General features: G+C 46.1%; 1 protein-coding gene across 2 annotated transcripts in view; it reads right to left on the bottom strand.

Moving 5' to 3' along the window:
- The window catches only part of RTN1 (reticulon 1), a 118,126-nt gene that overhangs the window by 22,339 nt on the left and 70,073 nt on the right, over positions 1 to 25,714 (bottom strand). For both annotated transcript variants that reach the window (XM_053946242.1, XM_053946243.1), the window contains exon 3: positions 22,886 to 23,668. In XM_053946242.1, the coding sequence (XP_053802217.1) occupies positions 22,886 to 23,668 (783 nt within the window). The remainder of the gene's footprint in view (positions 1 to 22,885; positions 23,669 to 25,714) is intronic.

Genomic DNA, 25,714 nt, shown 5'->3' on the forward strand with positions numbered 1-25,714 from the left:
GATGTGCCTCAGTGAACATGGCACAGACCTTCTTCAGCAGCCATCCCAGAGATGGCCAGGACTCCTGTGGCCATTTGAGCTCCCTGATTACTGCAGACAGCAGCACAACTAACACATAACAATCAGGTTTGATTTACTCCTGGTTCTTCGGAGGTGGATAATTTCTCTTGGTTCTTTAATGTTATTTTTGAACTGCGAGGTTCATAGAAATAAAGGCTCTATTCCTGCCATTGACCTAGAAAAGTCTTTTGATTCTTTCCAGTGGGACTACTTTTTTCAGTTGCTGGGAACCTTAAAATCATGAGTTTCTCTCCTCTTGGGGAGGTAGTTGCTACATCTTCATTCCTCCTTTAAGATTTGATCAGTAAAGCTGAAGAGACCCTAAAACTCTCTCTGACCTCCTGCACTCCCCCATTACAAAGGAAGTGCTTGCAGCTTATTACCATTTTCAACCCTTCTGTTTTTAAGCGTGTGCTGTGAAATGTTTCTCTCCTACAGCATTGCTGGTGCTGCAGCTGGCATTATTAATTCCATTTCATTAACGGATCTTCTTAATGTACTGGAAGACAAAAGAGAAGCCAGTCCTGAGACCACAGCATGGCTGAGCCTCAGGAGATGTCTGTTCAGTCCCCATGTCTGCCACAGGCTTCCTACGTGACCTTGGGAATCGTCTCTCCGAGGTCTCTGGGTCTGCTCGGTCTATTTAAATTTGGGGCATCGTCTGCTTTTTGAGCTTTGTTTCTGCAGCACCCAGCACAACATCTGCATTCCAACAAAGAGCCTCGCTCCTTTTTGCTGCACAGCTTGCAGGGCTGGTGTTACTGCCTCCATTCTTGGACCAGGGGAGATGAAGTGAGGTTGTAAAGATGAATTTGGATTGCACTGCTCCTGGAAACGGTGAAACTCTGCTTGGTGTTGTGCAAGGGGCACAGAGGACTCTTCTCTTTGGCCAAGCACGCCCCGAAGAGATGATGATGATGCATGTTCAGCAAATTCTTGAAGCAAGGTCTGGTCTCAAGTGCCCGAGCTGGGGAAGTGAGGCTGTGCCACAGGGCAGTGCCACAAGCCACCAGGGAGAGGTCCTGTCCTGCCCTTGGCTCCTCTGCACATCCAAGTCCTGAGCTCAGGCGGCTCTGGTGCGCCCCCAGGAAAGATGTTCCCAAAAAATGCCAAAGCTTTGTTTCCCGCTTGCAGGGCCACCCTTTGCTCTGGCTCTGCTGGGATCAGACCCAAGTTCTGAAGCTCCAGGTGCTGATTCAGAGGCTGGGATGCTCTGCCCAAGTGCAAAATGCAGCTAACAATTTTGCAAATGTGACTGCAACCTAAACCAACAGCCTGCAGGCAGAGGCTCAGGAGACTGAGGCTACATTTGCAGCAGTGTCACAAGCCCTTAACTGAGTTTGGGATGCTCATAAACAGCCAGGGGTGCTTGAGAATCAGCTGTGACTTGCAGCATTTCTGCTGGCTCCTCTGCTCCAGTACCTGGCACTCCTCCCAGCCCAATTCAGGCCAGGGGAGAAGGTGTAGAATAATTTAATGCAGTCAAGCCCCTTTCCCCAGCTTCAGATGTGCCCAAAAAGTAATATTCCTTGGGGAAGGGTGCTCCCCAGAAGGGCCTGAGCTTCTCACCATGCTGGAGAGCTGCTTCAAGCCTCTCACCAAGGGCATCTTTCCATCCCCCACCCCGCCCTGCAGGGAGGGCAAAGTGCCTTCGTGGTGGAGGTGTGTGGATACTGCAGCCATGCACCGGCTGGGCCGGCACACAATTGTCATGGCAACCCCAGCTTTCCCTGGAAAACAGAGGCAAATCATTGACACACTGCTGGATTCGCCAGCCTGCTCCACAGATGGGAGACACCTGGGTACCAAGATGCTCTCTGCAAAGGGGCAGCTCCAGTCATACCCAGCCTGGGAAGCTGGCTGTTAACATGGGAAAATCCTGGCTGAGGTTGCAGAGAAATTGGGGACAGGTTGGACAGGGGGAAGTGAAGAAGCAGCTGCTCCTGTCCTGAGCAAACACAGCCTACAGTGCTTGCAAAAGCAATGGAGGAGGCAGTGTGGCTGCTTATCACAGCAATACCAGCGGTGCTGCATGGCACAAAGTGAGGGAAAAGAACCCAAAAGGAGCAATGAAGGACATAAAATAGTGATGTGTAAGGCAGAAGTGCCAGTGCAAGGCTGTGAGAAGGGGAGAACTGAGCAGAGTTCTGCTGAGAGTCTGTGTGGGCACTGGCTGGAGAAACGCTTTGGAGGGCGAAGCAGCACTCTGAGTTTTAAATGTTATTATGGGCCTCTAGGGCAATTAGAAGAATTAGATCAGGAAATGATGTGCCAGAAGTGTTGGCTGAAGAGTGGTCAGAGTTGTGTTTGTTGGGGAAACAAACAGGGAAAATGGTTTTGTGTGGCATTTCAGGACATCTGTTGGAAGAGAAACAACACAGAAAAGCAGAAATGGTTTGAGTAGTGGGGGGCTGGCCCTGCCCCAGCACATCCCCTCACATGGGGCAGAGAGAAGAGGACAGATCACATGTATATATCTTATGGAAGATACCATAAGCAAGGTCAAGCAAGCTTCTAGCATCCAGTTAGCAGAATATGCCATGAAAATCCACACCCTGAAGCCAGCTCATTAGGAACTTAAGATCAGTCATCCCTAAAACTAGTTATCTTATGCAAACAGATGCAAAAGGAGGAAAAAGAGAAGAAGAAAAAAAAAAAAAAAAAGCAGAACCCTGTTGAACCCACTGAATTTGTGGAAATGGGTTGCTCTCCAAAGAACAGATCCTATCTCTGAGCACTTGGCTATGATATAGCCTCGCTCCCTCTCTGCACACAATGAAAAAAATCCTGATTTGGATGCTGACACCAAGTATCTGAGAAAAGACAATTTAATTTCCCATTCTCAAGGCTAAAGGATTAAAGGCAGATCTAGCAAAACTATTTCACATTTAGGAAACCAAACGAAAAAGCCTGAGGAATTCAGATTTCCCTGACGATACTGTTAAACACCACAAACCACATTTTCCTGATTGCTTCTGCAGGAGGACTGATAGCTCTCTATCCTGGGATGAGTGTGAGCAAAATAGAAGGTATAGGGTGAATTTAAATAGATACATGAAAAACAGAATTATTTTTTCCGTATTTATCAATTAATAAGTAGCTTGAAAGTCCACTGGACAAAACTAAATAAGGGAAGGTGTATTCCTTATTGACAGCACATTTAATCCACGCATGTGGATTTGGTAGAAGCATCAGGAATTTCAGGGTAGCTACAGATTTGCAGAGATCCAGAAATAGCTGTATCCCAGAGCACTGCACACGAGCAGTCTGAGGTGGAAGGAAGCATAATACATATTTTGCATTAATAGTGAATTCCCTTGCAACAGGTTTGGCTTTTGCAGAAATGGGGGATTTCCAAAGAGAACAGTTAAAATAGGTCTGGGCAAGATTCACCAAAGGTCTGCTGGGATTTCAGAACTGCTTTCCTTAAGTGTTTCTCTCCTTGCAAACATTTAAGTATATGGGGTTTTGATGAAACTCCCTGAACTGAGACAGGTACCACCAAATACCTCATTGTATTATATCAGTTAGTTCATTCTCAATAAATCCACCCAGGGATCCAAAGCACAATATCCCTTGTGTCCCATGCGAGGTTCTTGAATTTCAAATGCCAGGTGCTTAAAATTAATGTCTTGCAGATGAATCAGAGATAAACCACAATGGCATGACAAGAATTTCAAATTATTATAAATTCAAGAAAACCACAATCTTATTTTGGTTTGCAAACCAAAAAATAAAACCCAACCCCCAAGCTCAATTGTCGTATTTTGTTTTGGATGAACCTCCTCTTTCACAGTAGATGTGATCAGCTCCTGCTGAATTCTGGGCAGGACTCTGAGTCCAGCTGGTCCTCAGCACCTGTGGGGCTGGGCTTTGGAAACCTCAACCTCTGAGTACCCCCAGCCTGATGCTGAGACACCAGCCCTCAAGATGAGGATGATTAATACTGGGGGCCAGAAGAGAAGGACTTTATTTTGGAAGCAGCAGCAGCTCTTACCTTTTCCAAAACACTTTCTTTTTAGCTGTACTTCCCCCCGCCCCCCCCGCCATTCTTTTCCCAGACTACCTGACATTTAAAGTGATCAAAGTTCCCTGTGAGCCACAGCTTCTAAATTTCAGATAAATATAGCCACGCTGCTCTGCATTTGTTTGTTTTTGTCAGGTTGCAAACCTGCAGTGGAGACCTACTTATTCTGGAGCAGGGGGAACTGCTGGTTTGTCACCACGTGCTCAGAAGCCAGGAGGGAGCAGAGCCCTCTGTGCAGGATGTGGCTCTGCACTGCTCCCAACAGAGGGTCCAATCCTGCTCTGGCAACTCAGAACAAACCCACCAGCAGCCCCCTTGCTGGCTGGAGGAGCCAGAGCAGCCCTGGAGTGGGCAGAAGGCACGTGGAGACATGATGCAGGGAGACAGGCTGCATGGAGGGGAGGATGGAGATGGCCGTGGTGGCTCAGCGTGGTGACGTGTCCAGCCCACGCTGACACACAGGGGGACAGCCCTGAGCCCTTTGAGACATTGGGAAGCTCTGTGGGCCCTGGGGTGTGGATGGAATCACATGCAAGGGCAGGAAGGTCCTGCCCCTGCCCACACACACACAACCACTCAGCCTGGTGCAATTTATTTTGGCCTCCCCATTAGCTGGGAAGTAAACGTGGCAATTACTTTGTACATCCCAAGTGTCAGAAGCCTTTGGCACATTTCCCTGAAGCTAAATAATTAATGAAGGGCTCTGATTAGTGTGAATCTTGTGGAATCATCAGACAGCATGGAGTGACATGTACTTTTACTTCTTGATGCCTGAGACAGGGCTTTTGATGAGGCTTCCATCCTCTCCTGCAGCTGAAAGGGCGTGGCCTGGGGTTTGTTCTGTAAAAAAGGTTTCTGCCCTGCTTTGTGCTTAGGCTGCCACAGACACGAGCAGCCTTCAAAATATGAATGCTTTGCAGGTGATGGAAGATAAAATACATTTCTTTTCCATGCAGGAAAGACATCCTGCAAATGTAGCACTCAGCAACTCGTTTCCCTCAGTGCCTCATTACAGTCACCACATCTAAAAGGGTTTTTTCCCCTCTCACTGACAAATAGGAGTCAACTAGAAGATACCAGGTGTGCATTTGCCAAGGGTGAGGCTCAGATCCTGCAAACTCAGCCACCACAGCAGGTTCTGAGCCCACAAAGTAGGATCTGGCCCCCATGGCAGTGGGATTCCAGCTTGGCACTGGGTGACAGAGCAAGCTGTGTCCCTGCAGGGTGAGAGCCCTTCTAATGGGAGACTGCTGCATGTGAGGAATAGGAAGAGCTGGTGGCTGTCACTTGAGGTCCATTTTCTCCTACAATTTCTTTCTGAATGAACTCCCCACACAGAACACACCAGGGAGTTGTACTGAGCTATGACACACAGCTCTGTGTGAGCTGCTGTCCTTTTCCCAGCCCTCCCTCATTTTACCATCAAACTGCAAATAATCTGGTTTTCACTCTGAGGGAGAGAGGTTTGTACTAGGGAGGAGAGGGGCTGCCCAGAGAACACATGGAGCTATTACATGTGCAAATTTGGGGTCCTGAAGTGCAGAAGAAGGTACAATCTTCACCTCTCCAGGGAGGAGATGAAAGTAAAGCAAAGAGTTAACATAAAAGCAGAACTCTTCTGATCCCAAATGTCACAGCCAGAGTGACACCAGCTCCAAAACGTGCTATCCCTGCTCTGTCTCATGCATTTCACCTCTGAGCAGCATGTTCACATGCTCAGGGGTTATACTTTCAAACCTGTGCATCAACACCAGTCAGACGCCTCCAAAAGTTGACTCTCCCTAGAGAGATTTCCCCTTCACTCAGAGTTTTGTAAAAACAGGAGGTAAAGGAGTCCTTGCAAGGAAAAGCAAATAGTTTGGAAATCATGTACTTTAAGTCTGTGCCTGGTTCTGCCTCATCCAACATGTGTTTCCATGGAAGCAGAGGAGGAAACAGGCAGCCTGTGGCTGCAAATCACAGCAATCTCACTGCCTGCTCACGAGCCTGAAAAGACAAATGGATCATTAAAAATAAAAAACACCTGAATTTTTAACATCCCTTTTGATAGTAGCTAGATGGTATTTAGTGCTGCAACATTCTCTTCAGGGACAGGGGTTCAAGAGCATCACAGCTGAACGAAGCCAAACTTGTGCTCATTCTCAGAGGAAACAGAGTATACACCAAATAAAATGATTTTTGCTCTTTTGTTGGTCACACTGGTGTTGTGTGAGCACAGAGAATGGCAGTGCAGCACACAAAGGCAGTTACATAAATGGAATAAAACATGTTTTCAGCATGGTTTGGAGGAGTGGGAGAGACCAAACCAAGGATGGTTTAGGAAATACTGATCGTTTAGGAAAAGGAAAAGTTTATCTGTTGATAAAACCTGACTCTGATCTCAGGAGTGAGCCTCCTGAAGTCAACTTGTCAGTCAGTCACTTGTCTTATCAACATGTCCTTTGAGCACAAAGTTGTTTCTGACTATAACCATGAAGTTTTCCCGGCCTTAAACGAGCATCTTGAGGCATCACTGCATCCACAGAAAACACACAGCTCCCAACAGTTCTCCAGCCAGCTGCAAAGAGACCTTGCTGCTGAGCCAGCCACATTTCACTGGGAGTAATTACCCTTTAACCCCAGGTAAGAGCTGCCTCTTGGCCAAAATGTGCCACTGGGTGACTTTATTGTAGCTGCTCTTGAGTGATTAAGCTGGATCTACCTGGTGGCCTCGTGCCAGCTCCCAGCAAGGCACCAGGGCTGATCTGTGTGCACCCATTACAGGATCAAATGCAAAATGTCCTTCCTGCACTTGCCCCCCTCAGAAAAACATATATCTCTTTTACAGCAGCCTGCCTTGTCCCAAAAGGCTGCAGAATCTCTCACCAGTAGGTCTGGGTTTCTTTTCTTTCAGGCAAGAAAAATTAGGCACACTTACAAAAACTGCCAAATAGAAAACAGAGTTGCAGAGTCCAGTGAGTTAAAAATCTTGAGTTTTTTAGTGTTTGGGAGATTTTGCCCCCCCAGCTCTGTGTGCAATGGATTTGGAGCTGTTCTCTGTAGCTGCCTGAATGCTGAATTTCTGAATATTGTGATCAATACTGTATTGAATAACAATACCTATGACCTAATGACAGCTCTGTGTGCATCTAGGACTTAAGTTTAGTAGCTTGTTTTCAGGCAGAGAACAGCAAAATTTGAACGAATGGGCCAAATCCATTTGAGTTTCTTAGAAACTACATCCAAACAGGGAAATATGAGAGATTAAAAGAAATCTACTGGGAAAAATGAAGAGACTGAGCTTGTACCAGGACTGACCCTATTTCCAGAGCCTGCAAAGGTCCCAGAGAACTCAATACCAGCAAATCCCAGTGAGCAGATGGGAGTACTACAGAAGGTATCCTTTTTCCTTTAGAAGCCTGTGAACACATGGCTTAAAGGGAGGGTGCCCTGGATTGGTTTTCATCTCTGGCTAGTGCTTAATATTCTCCATCTCACAGTGGAAATCACCTGGTAGTACTGGCTGGTGCCATGAACCGGGATAATCTGGGATTTTTCCTTTTTTTCAAAAATATGCATGTCAAATCATAATAATGGTTTGTGCATTATTATGCTTTGATTGAACTGTAATAGTGGTTTGTGGGTTATTTCTACTTATGCTATTGATAACTGAGCCACTGAGTGTCCACTGGGCCCAAAGGCCTGAAGGTGAAAGGCTCCTGTATCCTATTCCCAACTCCAAGCCCACCAGGACACACCTGGGAGTGTTCAAGTCCAAGCTGAATGGGGTTTTGAGCAACCTGGTCTAGTGGAAGGTGTCCCTGGCCATGGCAGGGAGTTGGAACTGAGAGATCTTTAAGGTCCCTTCCAAACCTAATTATTCTGTGATTCTAGGATTCTATGAAAAGGCTCTGCAAGTTTTGAAAACACGTCAGGGAAGGAAGAACACTGCACATAAATTCTTGGGCCAAGTAGGAAGGAACTAAAAGGTGAGCAGAAAACTGGTGTGGATGAGCCTGCACTAGGAGGGTATCAGAAAAGCATTTGCTTGTAGACAGCCAGAGATATTGATCTGCAGTCACACAGCAGCACAGGCTGGACAGGAAGCATCATCAGAAATTGGCTGAGGGCAAGGGAGAAACACGTCAATAAAACCCAGCCGTGTGTCAAAGGGAGGAGGAGGAAGGAGGAGGAGGCCAGCAGGGCAGCCTCTGCTGGAGCCATGGGTGTTTACCTCATGCTGTGTATCAGTGACCTTGAGGGTGATGCCATTATCTAATGATGCCAAACTGTAGGAGGCACAGAACAAATTAATTACAAATGGGAGATTAGGCTTACGGTCTGATAAGCAGCACACGGAGTTCAACGGAGAGAAGTTTTAATGAGATTAAGTGACAAAGCCATCACTTAGAAGGAAGCATTAAACAGACTACAGGCAAGGAGAAAGAAGTGGGGGCGAAGGCAGAGAACTATTAAAACCATCTGTGTTATTAAAAGAGGAGTAAACAAGGCCTGTGCCTCTCAGGGAGAAATGGGGATGATAGTAAGGCGTGCTGGCACTGCTGGTGGGAGCTGCTCCCGTGAATGTATTGTATGAAGCATCTGAGTCAGACTCAGGGGAAAATTGATGGGAATCCCAGCACAAACTTGGGATTAACACCAGCAGCAAAGCACTGCATGGCTTGGTATGAATAAGTGCAAGCAAGAGCCTGGAGAGGAGGTCCAGGAGGCGTGGATGTGTGGGATATGGCAAAGGGTTGAATGGAGAAGAGTTCTGCTTTGGCCCAACAGCAAAAAGAGCAGAACACTGCATGGTAGCAATCAAGGAAAGAAACTGGCCAGCAGTTAATATGTCAAGCTCTTAAATAATAATAGCTGCTGCTAACGATGAATAATTAAAGCAGAGCACTTGGTCCTCAGGCCCTTGCGTAGTTCTGTTCCTCTAATGCCCTGCAGAAGCATCATTTATAGTATGTGGCAGGAGGAATCTTGTGATCCCAGGGGCTGGATCTGCTTCATCTCCTACCAAACCCACTGCATCCTTCTCTGTGAGCTGTATTTAAAGCTGAGTCCAAAAAAAATGGGAATGGGAGCAGCTTCGAATCGGACTGATCAGAGACCTGGGGTGTGGGGATTGGCAGTAATGTCCTGTGTTTATGTTACCTGCAGGCAATGGGCCAAAACAGCTCCTGAAAAGGAGGACAGTCACGTCTTTGTTCAACATCAGTGGGCAGATGTCTGTATGGCTGTGTTGTAGAACAAATGTTAGGCACCTTTCCCCATCCTTCCTCTCTGTGACAGATGCTTTTGGTGTACTCGGGGGCTGACTGGCATTGTCAGGCATGTAGTGACTCACTGACACATGAGTTTGCCAATTCTCACCTCTCAGATGCATCTAAGAGGGAAAAGGTTTGAGAAGAAAGCAGAGCAGACTCCTCAATTTTTCTCCCCTCAGCCTCACCTTTCCCACCCACCACTTCACCCAAAGGGTAACACCGTTGTGAAGGGACTGAAAAAAGGAGCAGGCAGCAGGCAAAGCAGAGCTGACCCTCAGACAACACAAAAAGCTGGCAACTCCTGCATTTAATAATCCTCCTCACAGTGAAATTCACCCTGCAAGCTCTCCAAGGAAAGGACCTTACTGCTTGGTCTTATCTTGGCTAACAAAAGAGCCTGATCTTGACTGGGTCTCCAGGCACTACATCTAAAATAAGATCTAAAACCAATAATCAGCCCAGAGCTTTTCTTTTTCCTGAGAAATCAGGGAGCAATTTGTGCATGTTAAGAAACACATCCAGCACTGCAGCCTTTCAAAGTCATCTGCTATTCCCTTGACTTCCCTTGCAATGCAGATTATCCAAATGCAGATCCCTGGGTGCTCTCTGACACACAGTTCCAGTAAATATTTACATCCTCTCTCTTCCTATTTTGGGTCGAAATATGCTAAAAGGATGCATAGGGGATGCCTCAGCATTTTAGAGTTTCTTCACTTTGGTCAGCAAAAGTGAGATCCTGTGGGAGTGACAGCTGAAAGTGTGTTGCAATCTCACCTTTCTGGAAAGATTCAACCTCCTACAGTTAACCCTGATTTTTAAAAATTGCAGGTAGGGGGCTATACATACAGGTATGATATGGGTCTATGCCTGACTCAAATCCACAAATAGAGTCTGCAGCTCTGAGCTCCAGCCTTGCCCACAGGGCAAAAGCAAAGCTTTCATCTGAATAAATCCTGAAAATCTCATCTGCCAGCATCTCCAAACCAGTGCAACAGCAACAGGAGCTGAAGCCAAGTGCTCTGAATATTTCCTTGCAGAATACCCAGGAGAGCACAGCTATATGTAACAGAGATATTTACACAGTGTTTAAGGCAACATTTCTACTCTTAGCAGACACAGAGGTGCCAGGAAATGATTCTACTCCCCAGGCAGGATTCAAACCACAGCACAGGCAGGCCACGATTATCACATCGATCTTTTTAACCCCCCTCCATGTAGCACCAAGGATGAGCTAAGTGACCACTGCTCATCCAGACACTGCTCTCAGCTGCTGCTGTGGGTTGTAGTGAAAGGCAATGTCCCTGCTCAGACTGTCCCTGAGAAGTGCCAGACCCCAGCCATGCTAAGGAACAGGCTCCAGTTCCCTCCCTTCCCTCACGTGTAGGGATGTAATACAGACAGTTTGATGAGCCATTGTGGCCCTCTTTCTGTGGGATTTGAAGTGAAGAGGGGGAATAGCTGCAGACAGCTGCCCAGATTGGGCAGGGAAAGGGCTTCTCACCTGGAGAAGGAGCACTGAGGGAAGGCACTGATATAACTGAACAAGGGGTGCAGGAACAGAAGAAAGCAAGACTCCTTTAAAAGGGATAAAAAGTGCCATGTTCCCCAGACAGGTGTGCCTGACAGAGATTGATCTTTCAGCCTGCATGGCTCTACACACTCCATGAGTTGCCCCATCAACCCCTGTGACCCTAAGCAGTGACCTGCTGGCCATTGCCAGCTCTTTGCAATGCCTTCCCTCAAAGGGAAGGTCTCACATCCCAAACTGAGCTGATCTGGGCCCACAAACATCACTAAAGTCACTGCTGTGTGCACAGCCAAAACATCCACTCCCTCCTTTACAAAAGGCTTGCACCTGAAAGCCGCTGGCACTTCAGGGTGGGGTCACTGCCCCGTTCCCTGTGAGCTCTGTGACACTGGGGACACTTGGCTAACACATCCTTTAGCATTTTTCCTCCAGCACCCTCATTTATTTCCTTTTGCAATGTCGATTTGCCCAGCCAGCTCAATGAATAATTCAGCAATGTTAAACATGTGTCAAAGCTGTTTCAGCTCTTAGGATCAGCTCTTTGGTCATTTTCTCCATTTAAACTTCATTCCAATATAATCTCCCCTTCATTGCTGCTGGGGGAGCAAGATCTACAAGTAAAAAGCACACTGCCATAGTTATATGGAAATATAACAATATATATGGAAATTCCCTCTTTGATAGGAATGGTGTGCTGCTAATCATTCTGCTGGATGCCTTGCTGCTTCTGCTCACTGCTTCTGTTAATGATGGAAAAAACAGCTATTTTTTTTACAGACATCTATTGGATATAAAGTTCAATAACCATGCAATAAGGATGATCTCACAAACCAGAATTCAGAAAAAAAACAAGGTCATTTCCCAGTTTTGTTGTGTGTTCCTGGTGTTACTGCAGTGGAAGCAATTCCTCACACCTAACAAATCAATTACTCACACAATAAATTAGCCAATATCAGTCCTTTTTCAGCAGCTTTTCTAGACAAAAGATGTGTGCACGTGTAGTGGAGTCAGTGTGTGACATCCAGCTGCAATAACTGTGCAGATGAAGGGGAAGGTGAGTGCTCATTTCAGCAGGCACATTTGCTACTATGGCTTTTATTAAATCCCACTCATTTTATCACTCCCTGGTTGAAGCAATAAGCCTTTCACTTTCAGCTAAAGGTGAAACATGGCCCTGTTTCTGCAGCAGCAAAGCTCCAAAGCAGGAATCCCAGACAAACAGGGAAGACAGCCCGTTCTCCCTCTGTGGGAAGTAACTTCCAATTCTTTGGAACAACCCTTACACTTAACCCAAGCAAGTAAGCACAGCTGTTTGTGTTCCAGGGTTTCAATGCTACATTGGCTGACCAAGTAACCTTCAGAAATCCTGGCTATTAATCTCTGCTGGCTTTTCTTCAGGCTCCCCTCCCTTGTGGGTTGCTCAGATACAGACCTTGCTTTGTTGATGCTATCAGCATTTCATGAGGATGTGTGCAAGGACCCCCTCACACACTCCTCTGTAAGGAACTGTCTCTGTTCCTAAAAGAGAGCAGAAAAACCTGTCTGTGCCATGCCTGCCTCTGCCTACAGCACACACTCAGTGAGTACAGATCCTGGGCTGCCTTTATGGGAGCTGCTCAGAAAACAGTGTCTCTGGGATTGCCAGAGGCTGGATTTTGATCTTACACCACTGTGGATCCCAAGCAGCACCAAGCAAAGCAAGAGAGCTTGTACCAGCCAGGCCATGGTGGTGCCAAACCCTGGAAATCTGAATTTGTTTTATCTCTTGAATTTTGCAGTCTTGTTGCACCTTCTATTCAAAAGATTAGAAGCTATTAAAAAAATTACATTTTGCTTCTTTGTATGAAATGTGTTGCTCTCATCCAAGATGGATGATGTAGCAACATCAAAAGCTGTTTCCCTGGCAAATTATCCTTTAGGATCCAGTTTGAAAGAGGACAGTCTTTACTGAGACTCTTACATTACCTGGCAGTCTGGATAGTCTAATGACAAATCCCTAAGGCAAGGCAAATTTGCTGCCTTGGAAGCCTTATATCTCCCTTTCTAAGACATGGCTTTTTTACCAAGGTAATAATGATTATCTGTGTCCTTTTAGTGCCTCTCAAGTTACCCCAGCTCAGAGTTCTCCTGAGGTCACCTCTCACTGTAGCTTGCACTCTCATGAACTGAGCTGTGAATTATTTTGATATGAACTGGGAGAAATCTTGTACACCTTTTCCAGTGATGTTGGAGAGTTGCAGGAAAGTATTGGAGGACTGATTCTATATAAAATCTCCTGGCACCAGCTGGGAAAGGGTTTCTCTGAGCAAGTGATATCAAAGGGCTTTCAGTGCATAGACTCAAACAGTGAGTCAAGTAGGAGCTGCAAGGAAGATAAACCCCAAAAAGAGAGGTTCTGGTACCAAACCCAACTGGCAGGGTTTTTTCCCCCAAAAAAATTCACTCCTGTGTAAGGTAACTGCAAATCTGTCATGTTTTGTGTCTTCTGAGCCGTGAACATGCAGGAAAGAATCACTCAACCATCTTGAGTGGAAAAACACCTATTTCAGAAGCACAAGTAGCTTTGTATGCCAAATTTCCAGAAACAAGACTCAGCTGGACCCTCCCAGACCCAGAGCACTTGTGAAATTGATCATCACCACCGAAAAGACAAAGCTTCACCTTCATTTCTACAGCTGATTTAAGCAACCCTGACATCCCCATATATCCCCACCACAGGCAGGCTTGCATCTGGCAGACCTGTGGTGGGGGCAGGAGATTACTGGAAATAAAACCAACCTGTCTTCCGTGTGCATTAGGGTTTTTTTTTTCCATAGTTGTTTGTATTTCTCACACACAAATGAAACACAGCAGAACCAGAACACCAGAGTGACCTCTCACCGCAACAGTTCTCATGAAACCACCGAGCTGCTCTCAGAGCCAGAGGGGGAAGAGGGTATTTGTGATATCTCTCTGGAAAAAAAATAAATAGCAGACTAAATTGCCCAGGTTGTGTAAAGGTCAGGAGAGTTAGGAAAAAATAGACTGCAGAGGAATAAAACAAAGGAATGTGGTAACCAAGGTAAGATGAAGAGCTAAAGTGACAAGGACATGAGAAACTTCCTTCAGGGGGGCAATTCAAGCCCTTTGGATTGAATGTTGGATCTTTGCATGCCCCTTAATTTCTATATTGTTCTGAACTGACATGAACTCAGCAGCTCCCCAAGGAAAACAAAAAAATAAATCCCCTTTTCAGTCAATATAGCTATTATGTCCCAATCAGCAGTGTACCCTTGGAAGCTGAGGAAAAACACCAGGAAAATCAATACCCACCTCCAGGTTTTATTCCCAATGGAAATATATCACTGCCCACCCTTCACTACAGTCAAATAACATTAATTTTAACTTCATGGTATCTACCAGACACAAATAGCAATACCCAAGGAAGTCCTTATTCTGCTGAACATCTGAGGAATTAGAGAAAACAGGTTCAGGAATTTGTATTCCACCTCTCATTGAGACCTAGAAATATATTTTGTATCATGGGTGCTTAATCTTAAATTTAAATCTGACCTGAAATCATTCCAAACTCTTCAATGAAACTGGTAAAAAAAAACATAATTCCCAGCTCACAGAGCATTGCAGAGGTTAAGAAGAAGCATTCCTAGATCAGAAAAAAAACCCATTCCAGGAGTTCCCTGCAAAACACTAAATTTATGAGAAAACTGCATTAATAAGAAAAAAATATTCTGTGTTAAAAAAAAAAGAAATATATTTTGATTTTTCCTTCACCTAATCTGTATTCCACTGTATAAACTTCCCTAAGCACCTTCTCAGCTAAAACCTTGAATTGGTATGGATGCCTCACCCCTGGAAGTGTTCAAGGCCAGCTGCTCTAGTGGAAGGTGTCCCTGTCATGGCAGGGGTTTGGAACAAGAGGATCTTTAAGATCCCTTCCAACCCAAACCACTCAGTGATTCTAATCAAGATCTTTTAATATAATAATAATGTATATATATATTATATATTATATATTATATAATTATAATATATATAATAATATATATTATAATATGATATAACAATATATATCAATATATATAATTATATAATTATATATAATAATAATATATAATTTTAATCTATAATAATATTAACATACAAATACACACAAATGTATTCAAATATATAATAATATAATTATAGTAATATATTAGTATAGATTAATTATAATTATATATATTATATATTAATTTAGTTAATATATAATAATTTACAGAAAACCTTACAGGTTGCATAACTTTCACCCCTTCATTATTTATGACTTAGGGTTTGGGTTTTTTCCTGTTTCTGTGTGCCTGCAGTAAACATTACCTCTGACTATATATTGTGTCAGCCACAGAAAAGCTCTCACTGCTATCTCATTAGTGCTAGATGTTTCTCTGTCCATGGCATCTCTCAGATCTGCTGGAATATCCATCCCTACATCCAGGCATCTGCAAAATCTGGCCACCAGATTGTCAAGTGTCACAGCCTTGTCTGAAAGCTGACACAAAGAGACACCAAAAGGGAATCTGTCAAGATTTTGGCTTTTAAAATGTGTTTAAACTATGAGTGATGCTGCACTTGAGGTGTGCCTCAATTAACAGAAAAATCACTCATGAAAAGAGCAATTGTCTCCTTCCAGCCTTTCCCAGCAGCAGAACTGAGCCAGCTTTGGGTGCTCAGCTTGGCGTGGCATGGACATAGACATGGATATAGGAAGCTGTGGACTCACAGAGACAAGTCTTTGCACAAAACACATCTTTTCTCTCCATTCCTCTTGTTAGCAGGTTCTTGTTTGTCTACACATACCTCCCAACTCTCCGTGCTTGGCCTGGACTTTGCTACTCGTGGCCTTGATACTTAAACATTTGACACAACCATCAGCTCCTTGCATACAGTTAAACAAGTGGCTTTCTGGGGTTTGTTTGGTTGTTTTTCTACTGGTCAATCTGTAATCTTGACCTGGCAGGAGGGTTTTATAAACACCATCTTGTGTCATATCTGTCAGAAACGTACTCTTCTGTCTGAGTGCTGCAACTGATGACAGCTCTTCAGAGGCTGTCCCTTGCTCTGGAAGGGAAGATATATAAAAACGGAAGGATAAAGCCTATAATTTTTTATAGCTCAGTACTTAACACTCACAGGCAGTGGAGTAGACAGCAGTCCCAGGAGAAGACACGTGATCCTCCCACTTTAGAGCTATACCCAATTTTAAAAGCCCCTCTGAGCATCCAGTCACTGTGTTTAAGATGCTTTGACAACATGCATTAAAAGTTTGACCTTACCCAATAGATAGGGAGCAATTTTCACCAACAGAGACAAAGATCAGGGAAGGAAAGAGATGCTAGAGGTGAAGCAGGCCAAGTACTCAGGCTATGGATAACACAGGTTGTGGCATGAAGGGGTGAGATTTACTGAGACATTTCTGAAGGTCATAAAAAGGTCATGCCCTGGTATGTACATGGTGTTCACTGTAAGAGGGATTATTGCAGTAATCACCACTGATCCCAGCCACTGCCCAAGCAAACCATTATCTAGGGAGAAAATCCCCTGTTCTTTACTTTGTTCTGATCCTTTCCACGGTGCAGGCATCTCCTCTGAGTGACCCCTCCTCACTTAGCAGCCCCTGCTATGCTCCCATCAAACCAGGACTCCAGGAAGAACTCCAAAGTCAGCACCTGACTATTTTTCAGCTCTCCATGTCCCCTCTGCAGATGGGACAGGTGACACTGCAACCACTCCTGAGGCCAGAAGGGGCCAAACCCACTCCCTGCTTCCTGAAAAAGGAGTGAAGGACAAACCCCCAGCACAGACCCGCTGGCGTGCACGCTGCTCATTTCCACCACCACGGTCTGCACATCTCCAGCTCAGCTCTGGCTGAGTTATCACAGCCTGATGGGTGACAAGCTGTCAGGTGGCAGCTGAACTGCATGAAGTGGCCAGAAGTGGGGAGGTGGGGCAGAAATGTGTGTCTGGGAAGTTCTCTCTCCTCCTCCAGAGGCAGAGGGAGAATCAGTGCTGGTATGGGGAAACTCTCCCAGTCATAGTGGCTGGAGTTGTTGTCTGGGGCCCAGTGGTAGGAAAGAATAGAGGGAACAAGACAGTTCAGGAAGCTCAAAAACATAACCACAGAGGAAAAAAAAAAAAAAACAAACCAGAATTGCTTAGCCTAAAGTAAAGAAGGATGGAAGCTTGTTAACAGTTTTTGAGAGACACCTGGAACTAGCAGAGGATCTGCCAACAGAGGCCTTTCCAAATGAGTCACAAGCATCTGTCAAGAGTGTTCCACCAGGAATCGTGGCTGTGGGCCAGGAGATGGGCTCTTGGGATCTCGTGGAGCTCCTCCTCTGCCAGCCCTCTCTGTCTGAGCTGCAGTGAGTGGCACCTCTCCCTTACCCTGCTCTGCCTGCAGGCAACGGCGCCGAGGTGTCAGCACAGAACTGACCCAGCCTTGCAGGCTCCAACTCTGAGCTCCCCCAAAACTCTGCCTCGGCTGAGAGGATGGACAGAGGTGGCAGAGGAGGCCCTCAGCCACCTGACCAAACTGCTTTGAGAGCAAGGGGTTGGACCAGCGGCCTCCACAGGCCCCTTCCCTCCTGAATGGTTCCATGTGGGAGGAACCACAGAGGTTCACCGAGCTACTCCAGGATTTCATGGCAAGACCAGGACTAGGTTCACATGTTCACTTCTCTGGACAGGTTTTTATCCCACTCCTCCTACAGCATCACAAGGTGTGGACATTCCACCCCCAGGCAGGACATCCCTCTCCCCTACACCTTTTCCAAGCAGGAGCTTTCCAAAGGATGCAAAGCTACCAAGAGCCCCATAAAAAGCAAACTGAAGCACAGAAAACAGATGGGCCAGAGTGTGGAGGCATTTACAGCAGATGGCACTAAAATATTAAACTAACATTACCGTATGCTTAAGCCTTGGCCTGGCTTGCTGCTGATTGCAGAGCCAGCCTGGTGAGAGCATGCAGATGAGAAACAAGCCTCAGATTGCTAAAGCACCCAACCAAACATCCCCTTCCCATGGAAAAATGCCTCGCTAGCAGCTCCTCCAACAGCAGGGATGTGCTAACTCAATGCAGATGATGTTTAGCTGAACAAAAAAGCATTCCCAACAAATTCAGGTCTTTCCCAGATCTCTGCTGGAAAACCATTTCCTTGAGAAACTTTGTAAAATCGGTTTGTCTGTGACACTAAATGGGGGGAAAGCCCACACTGCTTAGTGTTTGTCCACTCTGGGATAGCCCTGGACAGCAGGGGACAGCACGAGAGGCACCAGGAAGGAGGGAAAACACCTTCTTCAACCCAGGCCATTTGCCACTGTCACTTCAAACCCAGAAGTGATCCTGACTGCAGCTTGTGACACTCCCTAAGAGACACCAGGTTACCCCACAGTGATGGGTGGCCCTGAACCTTGGTATTCCTCATGGGTGCTTAGAGCCACAGCAGCCACTAAGGTGGTAAGGACACACATTTGTAGGGGAATGACTGGAGCAGTGCTGTGAAAGCCTTTCATAAGGTATCAAAATCAAGATGCTTCGTGTCAGGTTGGCACAGGACTGTGCTGCAGAATAATGCACTTGAAATGATTAATTTTATTTGACTGTGTGTCCAGCAGGATCCTGCCCACTGTGTCATCCAACCTGTGAGTGACAGCCCACAGCTCCAGGCCTGGGCTTTCCTTTTCTTCAGTGAAATTCTGCCATAAAGCAAAAACAAAATTAAAATAACCGTTACTTTGAATGTCCACATCCCTTTCTTTTTTATATCCTGGGATCAGGCATCTGATCTGAGAGGTAACAAGCTGCTGCATATTTCATTAAATGGATCAAGAAGAAGGATCCTTCTAATACTGTGACAGAATGAGGGGATGGGGAGAGATGTGATCCTCCAGCACAAGGGAGATCTCCTCCCAGGACCAGGTCCTCAGGCTGTGGGACACCAGCACAAGGCAAGCCAGGCCATCCTGGCAGAGAGTGGCCAAAAGGCACCACAAAGGACTCAGGAAAGGACTCAGCCCAAGAGCTCCTTCTCAGCTTGCCTTGATTCAGGCTTCTTTTGGGCTTCTTGCAAAATGCCCTGGGCCAAAGAATTGATGTTTCCAGGACAGCAGGTCTTTTCTGAAATTCCCTGTATGCCCAAGGCATGTGCAAGTCCAGCACACAATAATTAAAAATAATATAAAGGAAGAATAAATTGAGCTGGCAGCCTCCCTTCCTGCAGTGCCACAGCCAGATATGCTCCAAGCCCTGTTGTGTAAGGGCTGTGCCCACCCCTGGGAGGAGATGCCAGGAGTGATGTGAGGGCTGCTTGGCTGCAGCTCTTCCTGCCTCTCTGTGCTCTGCAGGAGGAGTTGGCAGCACTAACACAGGTAACAACTGCACAACTCCAGCCAAAGCCAAGCCTGGGGTGCATCGAGCAAAGCCATCATTTCGACCATGTGGAAAAGCAGGAGAGGCTGCTTGGTGATCAAGAGCGTGGGAATAGCTCCACTCCACGGAATCCTGCCAGCTCCAGTAAAATGGAGCTGGGAAGTCACTGCCCGTTTTTGTTACTGCCACTGGATGGCAACAGACGTTAAGCAGAGATCACTGTGCAAACCACACACGCACTTGCTGTGCTCCACCTTGTTATTCAGGCCCATGGCCGTGCTGTCAGCGTGCCCAGCAGGCACACCAGAGAGCTCCAGAGCCCACAGGCTGGCAGCAGCACAACCTGCAAGACTGTTCCTGGGCTCAGGTTGAAGGCTGGGCTTTTCCTTTGCACAGCCTTTACACGCCTTTCCTGCACTCAAAATCAATTTTTGTCTCGCCAGCTCAGAGCAAACTCTTCTAATGAGCAATGCAAAATATATTAATGCCATGGAGAGGGGTGAAAAAACAGCTGGTGGGATTACAGTACCACACTGAAATAGTTAAGGCTTACATTGAAACTGGTGGGTGAGTGGTTTTAAATTCCATATACCTGGCTATGAGCCAGCCAAGGGCCACAGAAAGATCTACAGTGTGGTTTCAAAAACACAGCCAGGTGTGTTGAACAGCTTCATTTGATCTTGTGTAACAAGTAAGTAATAGGAAACTACCAAGGTTTTTCTGATTTCTATATTTAATAAGTGCATAGTTGCATCTTGTCAGTTTTCTCTTAATGATAGATAACCATGACTAAGAGAATTCTCCAATTAGTGAATGATGACTGTTCCTGCTTTGGGTGACATCACTCTGCTGCGTGTCACTGCCCCTTCTCCCCATGTTCTCGTCCCTTTGGCTGAGTGTGGCCCATGCCAAATGCCTGCCAGGTGCCTCTGAGCTGGCACAAGGTACAAATGTGATGCTGTGATGTCCAGCTCTGCCAAGACCTCAGCTTGATGCCATGAAAGCAGTCCCTGTCCCAGTGGACGTGCTCTGCCGCATCATTTCCCTGCCAGCCAATGTGTCTTGGGAGGACCCATGGGTATGCTCTGGTTCTGCCAAGCCAGTTAACACATCCCTCAGTTCACCTCTGATAACTGATAAAGTGCTGGCTTTCATGTGGATTTCTTGTGGATTCTCCAGGTGAGGGACCAGGAGAGAAGGAGAGCCCCATACACCACATTTAACAAAACAATTTAAATATTGCCCAAATGTGGCAAGACAACCATGACTGGAAGGCGTTGTAAACTGAATCCTACCATCATCCAAACTTTCTTATCTTGAACCCACCTTCCCATATGTAGAAATCAGCTTTTAAAAAAGGTGCACAAGTTTCACCAACAATACTCTCAAGAGGCTCTGTGTTTTTGTTTTCCTTGCCTTAGGCACCAGGGTGTCTTGAGAGCAAAAAAGCACATACTGAATTAGTCCTCTTTGCACCACCAAGCAGTAATTAACTGTCTTGTGAGGAAAAGTCCCTGCCTCTACTGTCCTAGGGGAATAAAGATAAGAAACATGGACACAGGGACAAAGTCTGCTCATGCACACAGGGATTTTCTCTGACCACCATATGAGAAAACTACATTAGCATCACTTTAGGCAATGACAGAAATAAAGAGTCGTGAAACTTAGGCCCAGAAAGTCTTATTATGATTGAGGGGTACTAAAAATTGTAACAGATCCTGAAATCTCAAAATTGAGGGACAGAACACTAGCTGTCCATGTGATAGTCCCCAACCCCTTTCCTAAATCCAAGACCAAATTTTTAGTGTTCTGTCCAGAGCAACACACACACACACTGGGATTGCACAGACCCAACGCTAGACTGAAAGAGTAGTGTTTAAATTTAATTTAATCAGCCCTACAACTTGTAGGATTTGGGCAGAAGCTTGTCTAGTCCTGAAAAATAGGAATTTGGTAAGTGGGAAAGAAATGGTTTGAGCTCAGACTATTTGTGAGGGAGATGAGATGCACAGCATGACATTGGGAGCTCTGGGAGTCTGCCAGGAAAACACACTTACAAGCAACAATCATGTTTCTTATTCAGACTATTAATGTCATTAGTGCATTACCACTCAGAATCAGTATTAACATATTTTGTTTGTGCTGCAGATCTTGCAGCCCTCAGCACATCCTGCAAGTTCAGGTTGTGTCCTGACCAGACTTGCACGTTTGGGTTCACAGCACACAGGAAATGGGTTTTAAGTGTGCCATTCACACACACCTGACACATCTCCAGACCATCACATGGGACACGCCTGTACAAATGTGGACAGAGGAAAAAGATGCTCTTTAAGCAGGGTCGGGGGAGGGGGTTTCTTCCCCTCCTCCAATTTCTATCCAGCTGTTTGCAAGGAAGCAGCAGCTCTTTGAGTTCCAAAAACAACACATCTGACAAGAGCAGTCACTGCCCTCCAGCCCAGCCAGGGGGGTGGCAAAGCAGGGCAGATGTGGGACACACCCAGTGTCCCTCCTTCCCACACCAGCCTACAAAGCCAGGGCACACAAAGTGCTACTTAAAGCTGGCATCTTGCAGAGAATTTTTTTTTTTTTCGTGTAGTTTGTGACCCAAGCCTCTTACAGGCTATAGGGACTCTGGCAGTGGCAGCATGCAGTGACCAGGTGCTGCCCCTTGGTGCTCAGAGTTCAGCTCAGACTAAAACCTGGAGTTGTCTCTAAGGGTTTGGTGGGTCCTGTTGTTCCACAGTGTCTGGACCTGGCTGGTTCTGCACTGGCTTTGAAGGGATCCTTTGGGGAGGCAACTTAAGCTCGCCTAGAAGTGTCCTGCCCTTCCCCCTCACACCACTGGATTCAGAAGAACACACAGGGTGTCCCCTAAGTCCTGCAGAGCTGGGATGAGCCACCCACTTCCCTTCACTGGAAGCATCCTCATTATTAAGGATGGAGGGTGTCAGCCACCATGAGAAAGATTTGTTTAAACTGCAACAGCTTCGGTATCACAGATGCACTGAATGGTTTGGGTTGGAAGTGACCTTAAATATTATACAGTTCCAACCCCACATCCACAGACAGGGACACCTTCCAGTGGACCAGGCTGCTCAAAGCCCCATCCAACCTGGACTTCAACACTTCCAGAAACACCCAGACTCACCAAATCCAACTCCTCTCCTCCTCCAAGTCTCTCTCTTTTTTTTATAAATGCATCCTCAAAATCTTATCCTTACATTTCTGAGAGGTGCAGGACCCTGATGGCACCCTCCCCTGGGACAAAGCAAGTAGTATTTAAAAGGTAGGATGATCATTTGTTCCTCTTTGTCCTCCTGATACCTGGTGTACAAATCAGCCTTACGGTTCTGGGGCTGCACCATCCTCTATCTGTGATTAAACTTAAAAAATATTGCTGCTGGTATTCCTTTATTTGTTCCCTAAGAGGATGGGCAGGTCAGTGATGTTGTGTGATCGCCACAGGCATGCCCAGCTTCCACCTGAGGGTATCCTGTGCCAGCAGCTCCCCCTGCTCCACACTTCAAACCTCTCCCCTGCACGGAACAGGCGCTTCTCCCTCCCCCTCCTCTCAGCAGCACTCCAAAAACCAATGTAACATCTGCATTTACCTTTCTGCTTATTTAAAAACGGCAGTAGCAACGAAGCCAACGGACTTTTTTTGCCAAAGTCCTTGGAAGACACTTTACTTTGGTTAACAACAGTTTCTTCAATGGGTTTCTTCAGTTTTACTCTTTCCTTCAGCTCCTCGGTGCTGACGGCAGAGGTCGGGGGCTCAGCGCCTATTTTTGGTGCAACAAAGGAGCTTTTCAGGTAGGACGAGGACTCTGCCAGGTTTTCCCTGTTCATCCTGCTCTCTGTCATTTTACTGGCCTCGTAGTCTGAGGCGTCAGTGCGCGAGTTGTTCTCCTCCTTGATAATGTCCATGACCTTGGGCTTCATCAGGGGGGAGTCCTGCTCCCTCTTGGGGCTCTCCTCGGAGGCCGACGAGGCATCGCAGGACTCGATGATGAGCTCGCTGTCGAGCTCCGCCTCCCGCTCCTCCCGCAGGATGCTGTACTGGATGGAGGGGGAGGCGGGCGACGGAGGGGGCCCCCCGATGTGGCTGAAGGTCATGTAGTTGGAGTGCAGCACCTCCTCGGCGGCCAGGGGGTCCTCCGAGACCAGCTCGATCTCCGAGTCGCCGGACTCGGCGCTGCTGGCTTCGTGATCGGCGTGCGAGGAGGCGGGAGGGCGGCCGGGCTTGGCCCGCGGCTCCCTCTTCTCCGCCGGGGGGGCTGGCGAGCGCTGCGCCTCCGCGGGCTCGAAGGAAAAGCTCTTTGCTTCCTTGATGGCGCTGATGAGTTCGTCCTCCGACAGGCTGCCTTTGCCCTGCGACTCTGAGCCGGACGGTTCTGCCATACAGGAGGGAAAAAAAAAAAAAAACAAAAAAGGAAAAAAATTAGTAACCTTATTTTTCTAGCGGCTTAGATTTTTTTAAATCTAATTATATACTGTAATTATGTAATACTGTACAATAATATAATGCTATAATTAATATTATAATTAATATTAAATACAAATAAATACTACAATATACAATTAATAAATAATACAATAATAAATACTACAATATTAATTTTTAATCTAATTATACAATACTACCCAACTCATAATTTTTTTTTTAAAAACTGAACCTCTACCCTAAAACCTCCATCTTACTTTATATATGTTACTATATTCTAAACTCTTAAACTCTATATTCTACTATATAATATTACACACTTCTATTCAAACTACACACCTATAATCTTAATTCTATCGTTCAATTTAAAAAACTTTCTCGATAGCCTCAAATCAAATGCATTATTCTCTTTAAAGTCAATACTTAGCGACATAAAAAAAATCTAAAATTCTCAGTAACCAAAATTCCAACAGGAATCAACACAACAGGTTTCACAGCAGCACGTATCCCTCTAGCAGGGCTGGGAGCACAGGCACAAAGTCTCCCTGTCTGGGATGACTAACAGTAATAACAGCTTGACCTTATACAGCATCTCCCATGCAGCTACTCATTATAAAAGAAGCATCACTTACTGAAGAAAAAGCTGAGGTACAAGGCAATGCTGACCAGTGCCTCAACAAAGTGATTTTCACTAGGAAAATCCTCAGTCGAGAGGAGCATGGGCTCAGGACACACATGACAGCATCAGACTGTCACCAACAGTCTGTTCTGGGGACAAATACACACATGGGGCTGATCCCAACAACTCATGTGTAGTTACCTGTAGTTTTGCCAAACTTTAACTTTCAGGTGTGGAAAATTTAAGACCAGAAACTTTTCTCTCTCTCTTTTTTTTTTTTTTTTGTTTTGTTTTTTTTTTTTTTTTTTTTTTTTTTTTTTTTTTTTTTTTTGTTTTTTTTTAATTAATTTGGGGTTTGGTTTTTTGGTGTGGGTGGTGAATTCTCTCTGTTTGCTTTTAGCTCAGTTGGGTCCAAGGATGAAACTTACTTTTTTACTGTAATTCTTAATATCATTATGAACTATATTAGCAAAAATAATGACTATCTCGTCACCCAAAATTGCAAACAAAACAAAAAGATTAACAACCTAGTCTGCGTTTTCTGACTGCAATTCCCCAGTCACATCGACACAGCCATCAAGCACACATGGAAATTTGTTCTCTGGAATCCCAAATGTTCATTCCCTAATTTAAAGTAATTATTAATGTGATGGGGTCACTACGTGGCACTGCAGGTTGTGAGGAGTCAAGAAAGCCACCAGGAAAATAAATCCCCAAGTTTCCTCCAGCAGATGCTGGTGAGGAGGTCCATGACAGGACAGTGCCTGCAGGTATCCACAGGGCTGGGTCCCACAGTGGAGTGGAGGAAGCTTTGCAGATGACACAAAAATGTCCTTCTGCACCCCAGCTTGTGGCCACAGACAGGATTAAGGTGCTGCCGCTGTTACACCACACTCCTGTCTGCCTGCTGGGAATTTTCTGGTGCATTGGGAGCTGTTGCATCCTGCTCTGGCTGCAGGAAGCTGCGCTGCTCTCCTGCATCACCACACGTGAGCGTTTTCTCCCGGAGCCGGCCTGAACCCGGCACGAGTCCAAGCAGGCATGTGACTTCCAGCCCTGGTAGCGCAGCAACGCTGTCCCTGGGCTTCACCCTGCTCCTCCCTGTGCTGGCAGAGTGCAGCTCCCAGCCCTGGCATTCACCTTGTGAATAAAACAGTCCTTTGTGGCCAGCAGCGGGGTGTCACATTCACTGCTGGCACTGGGAAGCGGATAAATACCCACGGCCTTTCAGCGCCAGTGCAGCGCAGGGACAGACCATGCCTTCCTTCCCCAGAAAGATGAGGGCCAGAGATTAAAAGCAAAACGTTTTCAAAAGTCTTGATCCAAGCAGGGGGTGACTGGCAGCTTTGCCAGAATGCTTGAGGGGGACCTAGGAGC

The sequence above is a fragment of the Vidua chalybeata genome, chromosome 6, assembly GCF_026979565.1.
Source record: "Vidua chalybeata isolate OUT-0048 chromosome 6, bVidCha1 merged haplotype, whole genome shotgun sequence".
In the NCBI taxonomy this organism is placed as follows: domain Eukaryota; kingdom Metazoa; phylum Chordata; class Aves; order Passeriformes; family Viduidae; genus Vidua; species Vidua chalybeata.